At 42.7% G+C, this 11469-nt stretch overlaps 1 protein-coding gene across 1 annotated transcript in view; it reads left to right on the top strand.

Annotated features, from left to right (window-relative positions):
* The first annotated feature begins 337 nt into the window (after positions 1–337).
* Positions 338–11469, top strand: part of TEK (TEK receptor tyrosine kinase) — a 104662-nt gene continuing 93530 nt past the window's right edge. Inside the window, exon 1 of the mRNA XM_019517033.1 lies at positions 338–757. Coding sequence (XP_019372578.1) covers positions 706–757 — 52 coding nt within the window. The 5' untranslated portion in view covers positions 338–705. The remainder of the gene's footprint in view (positions 758–11469) is intronic.

Raw genomic sequence — 11469 nt, 5'->3', positions numbered from 1 at the left:
AGAGGAGGGGTTATCCTTGGCTTTGGTCTGTATTGGATCTGACTAGTTGTTTTGTTAATGCTTCTTTAATGTATATTATGGCAGGATGGTTAGTTGCCTTGTAATAGTCACCTTCTGCATGAATTAAATGCATCAGTGAAAAGATTATTACATCCTGAAAGCTCTCTGCTGAAGTGCTGAAACTTAGAGACCTCTGGTGCCATTAGCAAATCTGTACGTTGAGCAGGGGCCAGGATCACAATTTCCACATACCATACATAGGTGGAGGGCTTGTTATTCACGCTATCCCGCCTACTGGAGGATGCCACTATTGTTGCTGACATTGCTGACCATGACCTGTTGCCAGTTGTTTGAGATTAATCCTCTGCCTCTCCAGCAGCCACAGATAAGTGTTTTGATATATTGCTAGATGGATAGGATTTGCAGTGTCTCGCAATCCTGCTGATACAAAATGCCTTTAAGATCCTGCCTTTCCCATCCTAATCTACAAAGGAAACAGGAAAAAGGAACTTAAACTCCCTGTACTCAGACAGCAATGAGACTGTTGCAGTTTGCTCCTGCACTGCAAGTTTTTGCCTCTGACTTGTAAACAAGAGCCCTTGTACCATGCAAGTGAAGAATAACCAGTGAAGGGTATACTCTGTTAAAGGATATTCCTAACTCCATGAGCTGCTGTGGAAACTGGATGGATACATTTTGGAAAGCATGGACCCTTTAGCACACTTACTTCTCTATGGATTCAGCCTGATGATTTCAGGTAAGACTTCACTTTAATTTCTGCCATGCCACAGCTCTACTGTTTCTCTCACAATACACGGGGGGCTCACTTCTTAAATCCCTGCTTTAATGAGTTATCCTTACCAGTTTAATTGTTGATCTTGACTTTGCCTACATAAAGATTTCTCAGATAAAGAGAGGGTAGTGCATGCAAGTAGGTAGATCTTGTAAGCACTAAATGTACAGTTATAAGTTCATTAATGCAAAGGTAATTACATATCATGGTGATCTCCAAGGTCAGAGATGCTTTACTCAAAGATGATCATTTTCTGAAGCACAAGGAAGCCTATCCTTTTCCATGGGCTTTCAGTCATTCAGCATTAAAGTACTGTGTGACAAGGTTGTTTGTGTAGTTTTAGGAATAGGTTAGACAAGGACTTATATGGGATGGTTTGGATGGGGATGATCCTGTCTTGAGTAGGGGGTTGGATTAGATGACCTCTGGAGGTCCCTTCCAACCCTAATTTTCTATGATTCTATGCTTTCCCTGCCGGCTTCTCCATCTGACCATCTTCTAGGCAGTCTCCTCAATACGACACACAAAACAAAGCCTGGGAAAGTGAGACACGCCTGAGAGACCTTGAGATAGCTTCACAGCAGAACTCTTGTTCCTTGTTCACTCCTAAAAGTTCAGCTTCAAATCTCATTTTGATAGTGACAGGACATTTCTAGTTTAAATGTCACATGCAGTACAACTTCACATGATGCTACTGTAAGAAACAGAAGGGAACAGCAAAGGAAAAAAGAATGTTTAACTGTGGTATAACTTACATTACAATTTCTTGATCAGGTAAAAAAAGTTTAGAAATAGCATCTAAGTATTTAGAAAAGTCTGAAGATATATACATGCAAAAATGTTTACTTTAAATTTGGAGTGTGGATATGTGTGCATCACTACATAATTACTATATATCATTTACTGCTCTTTTGTGACGTGAGTGTCTTGCTAGTTGTAGCTTTAGAGCAGTTCATCTCTCATTTCATTACTGACTTCACTTTAGGGATAGCTGGAGAATCCTCTGAGCATAATGAACAGAGAAACTAAAAAGAAAATTTCAGTTAATCTGAGCTCCTTTGCTCAGAAACGAATCATCCCTGAATCTCCCATCCCCAGAGCAAACTCATGTTGTACACACTGTTCTCTGCAGGAAGCAAGTAAAATTCATTAACACATCGGAATGTGAGAGAAACAAAGGCTAGCTATGCAGATTAACAATAAATGTGGACAGCATGCTCATTTGATTTCAGTATTGAAGAGCTGCCAGTCACAGCCTTTTCCACAGGGCTTGACCAGTTAGGTGTGTACTGGAGTCACACCCATCTCAATAGATCTGTCAGCTTTCCCACTTTTGTTCAAGTGTGATATCATGTTTCCTGGGGCTAGTGCTGGAAGACAATGCTAACCCGCTTTCCTCTAGATACAACAGGCGGAGTCCAGGAAAGCAGTATTGACATTCCCTAAGCAGGAGAGGCATTAAAGTCAATGCGACTGACAGGCTGTGAACTGACTTAACCTTTTCCTACATGATGGTGGACTTCTGTGGGTGTGCTGCTGATCTACTCCACCCTTATTCTAAGGTGGGGACTGTGCCTCTGGGCTTGGTTCCTAGTTACATCAAATACACTGTAATTTCCTTTCCTTATATCAGCACTTCATCACCTTCCACAGCCAAAAGGGTTCATAACACAAGATGCTGTTAAAGAAAGAATGGGCTAAATTGTGTAGTTTTCTTCCACACTGGATATTTGGGCAATCCAAAGCACATCTCCATTTATTCTGACAAGAGGGTTAGATTTAACTCCAGAGTTGGACATTAAATAAAGCCATGGATATGAACATGCTTGCCCTTGCTAAGATTCTGTTTTTCTCTTCATTTTGCCCATGAGCCACCATGAGAGGTTGAATGAAGAAACTGGATCAAAACAACCTGGACACACAAGCTAGTTTAGAAGAAAATTCCATTTTCACAGCCTGAGACTGTCTCTGTTTGAGTGGGGGCAGCTCTCATTGCCCACCTGTTAATGCTAATGGACTAAGCAAGGATATGTTTGGAGTAAACAGTATCACTTGTCTTCTAATAAGTAATAAGATTCTCAATGAGACTGGAAATTTAGGTTGGTATTGCACATTCAAACTGTCTCTTGCTAAGTGCAGTTAAAATGCAAGTAGACACAGGTTCATGCAGTTTAGCACATGCTAAGTGCCTTCATGGCATTGCAAAGTTGTTTCCTTTCAGGAAAAAATTATCTCCTAACAGGTACTAACTTTAATAGGCCACTATATTCAAATGACTTGAAACTGTTGAAAGTGAACAGTTTCTCCTCTTGGTTTTGGTATTGTGTTGGTGCTCCATTCCAGCAAGATGGAAGCCACAACCTTCAGAAAGCCAACAGTAATTAAGAACAACTTCTAATTAATTTTACAAACTGTTCCTGGCAGGAAGCTTATATATTTTCAGGCCACTAGGATGAGCAGCATCTGTGAAGTTTTGCTTAGTACCAGGAGTGGGAGAAACCAATGGGTCTCTAACTCCAAAAATAATTTTGATTCATTTTTATCTGTTACATTTTAATCCATATATGGTGACATCCCCTAAAAGCTACTCTGATCACCCAGGAAAAGATGCACTAAAAGCAACTTTACAACATTACTAAAATTAATAACTCCATGATAATTATTTGTATATCCAATGTGAGATATATATCACAAAAGGATCTCTGATCCCTACTTGGGGTGTACAGATGCTACCCTAACACAAATTACAAATAATTATTTATCTTATCATGTGTATAAATATATCCCTCACATATATGTAATTAAAATATGTAGTCATACATAAAAGTATATTAAAGATAGTATTATAATATAGATATGTCAAAACAAGGCATACAACTATACAAGTGTTATAGCTCATTGCACAGAGTGGATGGTTAAAACAGTCTTGGGTTTCAAGAATTGTTTTTTTTCATTTTGTGAAACATTTTCACTCCCTCAATTTAAACCAAGGGAAACATAAGTAAAGTCCTTTTTGGTATCTCTAGAGTATGACATATGACAATAGGGTTCTTCATTCTTGCCTTGTTTCTGGGATTACCAGAGAAATAAGCTAAAATAATACACAGCTTTCAAGCTTATGTTTTTGCCAGTGTCAAAGAGAACTTGAAATATGTTCTTCTTGGACAGCTGTAGGTTGCTAAGTGTGTCCTAACTGAAGCAAATAGTCAGATTTAGATTTAGATTGGTGATGTTGGCTATTTCAGTATAACTAATAGACTATGAAGCTATAAAAAATATTTTTACTTCGAAATGGCCCTCAGCAAACAACTTAACACTCTTGAACTCATGTAAAAAGATCTAATCTGGATTTTATTGCAACAGAGGAAAAGGCCTAGAGTTTTTGGTTCCTCCTCTCCAGATGTGTGTGATTCATGGTATATAGCAAGTCCATCTGTTTGTGGTCCTCTGATCAGTTACATGAGATGGCAAAGCAGTGTCCTGGTATTGTTCCAGTGATGCAGACAAATTTCTGTAGATTTTTTTTTCAGAGAGAATCTCCAGACAATCCAGAAGTTATGGTCTTGATGCAGGACTAGCTGTTTGAAATTCTGTGGCCTGCTAGAAGTCAAGAGCAAGAGTGTGACTTGGAGTAAATATCATAACTGTATGCAGGAGATCTGTCTAAATGATCATGGCTTTAACATTAGATTTACTATCTGGTTGCAAAGAAAACCTTCCAGATGTAACCTGATATACTGGTCTCTGACTGGAAAGATAGGTAATGAAAAACAACAACTGCAACCTGGACAGACTGCTTTCAATGTCCAGTGCAGCTCCCAAGGGATATATTAATTTAGGGCTGCCACCAGTATTCCCAGGGAACAGTTCCAGCATCTGGGATTAGCAGGAGCAAAGAAGCATTGCATTAGGCCCTAAATAACTGCACCCAAAAAGGTACAGTGAAGTGCCATTACGTTCAGAAGGAGATGGGTATGATTAGAACTGGCTGGAAGGTATGAGTTGAAATTTTGTTTTGGTGAATTTTTGGCTGCTTACTAAAGCCAAAATGGTTTGCATAGATGTACCAGTCTCCACAAAATTTTCATCTGGAATGCTGGGGAGTGAGTAAGTGATCTAGGTGGCCAGGATAGTGCACTGGAGTGTGGGAGACCTTAGTGCAACTCCTTGAATTGCCTGATCCAAAGTGATATTGGTTATAAAGCACTACTCTGAATCAGGCACAGCAGGGATTTGATCCTGTTTTTTCCACATCCAACACCAATATTCTACATGCAAACTCTCTCCTTTTTACCCAAAACACAGTGGAAGGGTTTTGATTTTCAGTGGGCATGTCTACAAGTGCAAATGCTGTGGGGTAGGTTTACTCTAGAGTAAATTACAGAGCAGCCATCTACATGTGCAGTGATTTGGGAGAAGATTTGGTGCTCCTGGCAGCAGCCGCTTCCACCCCCTCTGGCCCTGTACCAGGCCCCTGCAGCAGCCAGAGGGAGCTCCCCCTGTGTGCTAGCCCAGGGGCTGGCAGGGAGGGCTAAGAGACAGCTGTCTCCTGGTGGGGGCTGGGAGATTGTTCCTTGCCCCCGAGAGCTGCCTGCTGCTAGGGTGGGCTCCAGTGGCAGAGCTGGGCAGAGACAATGTCTCCCTACCCTGGCAGCAGGGAGCTCCAGGCCGCAGCTCCCTAATTGGGGGTAGGGGGCTTGGAAGGAGCTGCGGGGGAGGGGCAGGTCTCAGCCCCCTGCCCTGATCTGACCATGGAGCAGCTAGCAGCAAATGCAAGTAGCAAGTTAACTAGAGAATAATTACCTTGCAGGTGTAGATGGCCAACCAGGAGCAAATTTGCTCCCAGTCAATTGGGCAGTGGGCGGCAGGAAATTGCTCTAGAGTAAATCCACCCTGCAGCATTTGCATATGGGTGCATCTACACAGATACTATCATATACCACAATAAATTACTGTGGCTTAAATATACATGTAGATGGTGACATCAGGATTCGTTTACTCTGGCTCAAATTGAACTAGAGTTTATCCAGTCACATTAATTGCACATGTATATGCACCCACTGGTTCTGATTTTTGTTTAATTTGCCCTATTGTATTGCACACAAAACTAATGTAATTATACTGGCATAATATTAATGCAAGAGGAGGGTCAAGTCCCTTGGATTCCCATATACTTCAGTCAATTTTATAGCTCATCTATGTTATCTCCTAAGTTGATGGGCAACTAAATATTGTTTTTTAAAGAAATGGTGACACAGCTTGGGTTTTGGGTCCCTTAATCAAGTTTTCTAAAAAGTAAAGGGTGGAGTTACAGAACCTAGATGGAATAAAAATGCTTTCATAATAATAAAAGGGAAAAGCCTAGAAAATAATTATTTCAGAGATAGTTTCTACTTATCATTGTCAGAAACTCAAGCACAGCAGCAGTATGATAATATTGGGGAAGTACATAGGGAACCTTGTCACCAGTGTCATGTAACCGTCCTGGTTGAATAAATAAATAGCTTAAATGGGGAAAAGTAAAATCCTTGCTGGAATGCCTTTGGTGGCTTTGAATATATAAGATATTGCTAAGTGAAGGTGACTGGCTAATGAAGTTAGATTTGCAAATATAGTTCTTGTGACCTCAAAATGGTTGTTTTCCCATGGTTACAGCATAAGTAGGAAAGCAAATATATTGGTGAATTTTAAAATGCTTTTTGGTGGCCTTTGTTCCTTTCTTTGGGTTTGGCCTTTACCTTGCAAATGTTAATGTATTTGCTGAATTTATGACTGATTCATCAGACTACACGATGCAACTATATACTGGTATTTTAAAAATTGCATATATTTTAACTGCTTAATTGGAGATCTACTCCAGCAACTCCAAGTGCGTTCTGACCTTCCTGACTTCATCCCTTCATTCCCGAGCAATGCTTTTATATTCTTCCCTAGTTATTTCCCCAAGTTTCCACTTCTTATTAAGCTGCCTTTTTTGTGATTTAGTTTACTGAAGAGTTCTCTGCTAAGCCAAGCTGGTCTTTTGCCATACTCGCTAGTCTTCCTGTGCATCAGGATGGTTTGTTCCTGCACTCTCAGTAAGGCTTCTTTGAAGTACAGCCAGCTCTCCTGCACTCCTCTCCTCCTCAGTCTTCCCAGGGGATCCTGCCCATGACTTTCCTGAGTGAGCTGAAGCCTGATTTTCTGAAGTCCAGCATCCTTATTCTGCTGCTCTCCTTCCTTCCTTCCTTTCCTTAGGATCCTGAACTCAGTCATCTTGTGGTCACTGTTGCCAACCACTGCTACATTCCCCACCAATTCTTCCCTGTATGTGGGCAGCAGGTCAAGAAGAGGACAGCCCATAGTTGGCTGCTCCAACACTTGCACCAGGAAGTTATTCCTAATACTTTCCAGAAACTTTCTGGATTGTCTGTGCACTGTTGTATTGCCCTCCCAGAGGATGTCAGGGTGACCGAAGTCCCCCATGAGAACCAGGGCCTATAATTGGTAAACTTCAGCTAGCTTTTTGAAGAAAGCCTCATATACCACTTTCTCCTGGTTTGGTGGTCTATAGCAGATCACCCTTCTTTCTCTCCCCTCTGAACCTAACCAAGACACTCTCAACAGGCCTATGTCCAGCTCCGTACTGGAGCTCTGACCAATCATATGGCTCTTCTACATATAAAGTGCAATTCCTCCTCCTCCTCTTCCCTTCCTGAACAGTTTGTACCCATCTATGACAATGCTTCAGTTATGTGAGCTACCCCATCAAGTCTCTGCTATTCCAGTCACATCATAGTACCGTGACTGTGCAAGGATTTCCAATTCTTCCTGCTTGTTTTCCAGGCTCTGTGCATTTGTGTACAGGTACCTGAGGTAACTAGTTGATTGCCCTGATTTCTTAGGAAATAATGAAAGCACCTCCCCTGTTGCCTCCTTCTGCTTGTTCTTCCTCCAGGTCTCCTGCTTCCCCACTTACCTCAGGGCTTTGGTGTCCATCCTCCAGTGAACCTAGTTTACAGCCCTCCTCACTAGGTTAGTGAGCCTGTCTGTGAAGAGGATCTTTCCTCTCTTCATCACATGCACTCACATGACTGCAGTGGCTCAGGCCAATAGCTGAGGGGTGTTAGAGCACACCTTCCTGATTGGCTGGAGCAGACAGGAACCAAAAACTGGAGAGGAGAAACCAAAAACCCAGAGCCAAGGCTAGCCTGCCCACACTGCAAGGCAGGGTTTGCAGGGGAGATGCAAAACATCCTGGGATGCTGGAGGACTGTGAGCTAACTTGAATCTGTAGAGGATCTGGGACAGAATTTTCATATACTAATTTAATCTAAATCAGTTAAATCTGATACGACAACCATGCAGGTTTATCTTAAACCAGTTTCAGCCAGTTTGAAAGAAGTTTATGTGGACTGAACTTCTGTTGTGTTCATAGGCAGAGGAAGAAAATATTATTTGGGGGGCTGAGTACACATAGACACACACACACACCACCAAGCAGGTAAGACTGTGGAGGAGGGAGGGGCAGGGGGAGAGGGAAGGGTCCATGGCGGGTTTAGATCAAAGTCCCCACAGTGAGCAAGGGTGGCACATGGCAGCAGGCAAATAGCATCATGTGGCTCTCAAGGCAGCAGCAGTGGGATGCAGAGCCCAGCCCACAGTGGCAGCCCACCTCTGCCCCTCACAAAAGTCCAGGGGTCACATGCCCCCATGCCTCCCTCGGGATGTGCATAGCAGCAGAGCTTCCCCCCTCCCCGTACCCCTGGACAAGCTGGCTGGGCTCCAACTGTCCCATGACCCACCCCAGGGCCCCATTCACCCCAGCCCCTACCCCTGACTCTGCTCCCTCCCTCCTGTACTGTGAGGGCCTCGATCTGGCTCTCCCCATGCCACTGCTGTGGTGGGCAGTGCTCCACATGCTGCCAGGCTGTAATCCTGACTGTGTGCAGGCTGTGGCTGGGTTTCTGTGCCCGTGTGTGTCCCCTGCTGCAGCCACCCAGAGTCCGTGCCCAGTTGCCCTGTGGCCCTCTGCGCTGCCAAAGCTGCCCCATGTTTGTGGGGGCTAAGCCCCATTAGCCCCAGCCTTCTGCAACCCATGGTTGTGTTATGCATTTGAACTGGTTTTCAGTAACTTAAACTGGTTTATGTGTAACTTCTGTCCTGAGCCTATAAGAAGCAACAGATACCTGATTGCATTGAAAATCTATTTCCCTAGTAAGTTCTATGGCCACCAAGCAGTTAAACAGCTCTTTTTGGTCAATTTTCTTTGCAGACCAAAGACAATTTATTTATGTCAGGGGTGTCAAACATGACTCGTATATCAGGCTGAGTTCTGACCACGGTGATTACTACTCATGATTACACATCAACTGATCTGTTGAAACTATTTTGTCTGTTGGCTTCCATCCTCTGGTCAGTGGAAATAAACCCTGCTAATTTAACCCTGTTACACTCAGGGATAAACTATACTAAGTTAACTTCCACTTTCCATAGAATAGGAACAGACAGACAAAAACAAATACTTTGGATTCAGCTGGACTATGGGTATTTTCCAACCTTTCTCCCTTAAAATAATTTGTTTCATCCATCTAATGGTTTGTTTCATTTAAGTCTAGGTCCTGCAAGAATTACTTCTGAGAACAGTCTTAGGACTCAAAAGGGAATACTCACGTGAATAATAGTTGCAGGATCAGATACATGTAACTGTAGAAAACACCCCTTCCCTTCCTCTGGTGTTTTGTTGATATACCATTCCTCTGCGGTTGCCTTCCATAAGATGTATTCATCGCTGTCTGCACCATGATCAGAGCTGACAAGAACATGCCAATTCCCACTTGCAGCAACCTTCAAGGCATTTGGTTGTATTCTATACTGGGTGTGCCTACATGAGGCACTTTACTGAACAATAGAGCTAATTATTGCCTAGTAAGCATCACTATCTACACGTGCTGACCCTTATTGTGCAGTAAGTTACTGCATAGTAAGTTCAGCACTATAGATGGTGATGGTGTTGTCTACACCTACATGTATCTGATCCTGCAACCATTATTCATGTGAGTATTCCCCCTGGAGTAAATTAATGCACAGTAAGGTCAGCACATGTAGACGGTGATGCTTACTATGCAGTAATTAGCTCAGATGTACAGTAAAGCATCTCATGTAGATGTTCCCAGAATGTAGGAGAACTGATATTTTTCTTCAGGCTTAGACCCCAGCGCCTCCCTTACTGTTGGGCGTTATCACCACAATAATAACTTATCCCAACAGAGGAAAATGCCAAACTTTTCCTGTGTCAAAAGCAAAAATCTTTCAATGTTCTGAGAAATATAATCAATATCATAGAATCCAGGCATCAGCATAATTGTTGGAGACAGTACTATCCTATGGCAGAGTAATTTATTCAACTGCACATGTAGATGGGTTTTGCAAACACACATAGAAAACAGAAAGGAAGGAAACAAGTGGTGTAAGTTTAGATTGTAAACTCTGAAGTCAATGGGATTCTTTCCACTGATTACAACCAAATGTTTCTAAAGCATCTGACTTGTTATATTTTGTTCCTTACTGCTATTTATAAGCAATAGTCTTACTTTGGTCTTTTCTTGCTATTGAGTCACGGAGGCAGCCTTGTTCCATTTGAGCAGCAATCATTTCTAAACAATGATGTATCAGCTTTGTTTTCCTGCAAAGAGACAGTTGTCAGGATGGAACTTGGTTTGTTCATGAAAGTAGTTTGGGTGCAAGAATCTGACTCAGAAGTGAAATAATATGGGTCATTGTTATCTTTGAGTCACAGAAAAAGTTAGGCATCTGGATCTCTTTAGGACATAAAATGCTTCATTATCTTTAAATACAGATAAGAATAAATAAAAATAAGAAGCAATAGAACTGTTTATCATGAAACTGCACTTATAGCTCAATTTTGTTTGAGAAATCCTTATATCACTAGATACGGGAAAATCTTTCAATTCCAGAATTTTGACAAAATATTTACTGAGAGTTTCAAATTTAGCCAATACCCTCCAAAGAAATCACAAGGTGATGGGTTTTGGGGTTGTTGTTTTTTTTGGTAAAATATTGGGTTTATTTTTCCATTATCTCTACTGGCAAAGCCTTTTATTATCCCTTTAAGAAATGGGACAAGCTTGAATTAGAGGTGCACTGATACATTGGTCCAATATCAGATTGGTACTGATATAAAGAAAATTGTCTATATTAGATGTTGGCCCAATGAGGCCAATAATTTGGCCGATAAATGCCTGTGCTGTGTGCAGCCATAGCACAGCATGGAGCAGAGCCAGCAGTGTGGAGAGCTGCTTCCAGCTGGTAAGTTGGAAGGGGAGGGGGGAAGAAAGGGGTATGGAGGTGCAGAACAATGCCCCCCTGCTCAGCTGGGGCAGCGGCGGCATAGGATGAAGGCACAGCTCGTGGTGGGGTGGGGACAGTTCCTGACACTGCTTGTACCTGAGCCCAGCCCCTGGCAAGGAAAGCCCTGCACAGCACCAGCTCTGGCTCCATCCCGCAGCTGCAGCCCGCCTGTGCCAAGCAGATCCTGGGGCGCACTCCCCCCACCTCCCGGGGTGCAAGCAGAGGTGGGAGCTGCCCCCACCCTACTACAAGCCTCACCTCTGTCCTGCGCCCCCCCGCCCCAATTGCGCAGCGCCTCCCCCCTTCCTCACTGTGGAAGGCATTGA

This window comes from Gavialis gangeticus, unplaced genomic scaffold, assembly GCF_001723915.1.
Source record: "Gavialis gangeticus isolate Ggan-Ray unplaced genomic scaffold, GavGan_comp1, whole genome shotgun sequence".
NCBI classification, from domain to species: Eukaryota; Metazoa; Chordata; order Crocodylia; family Gavialidae; genus Gavialis; species Gavialis gangeticus.
The sequence above is the reverse complement of the archived record's forward strand: the minus strand, read 5'-3'. Positions and strand labels throughout refer to the sequence as shown.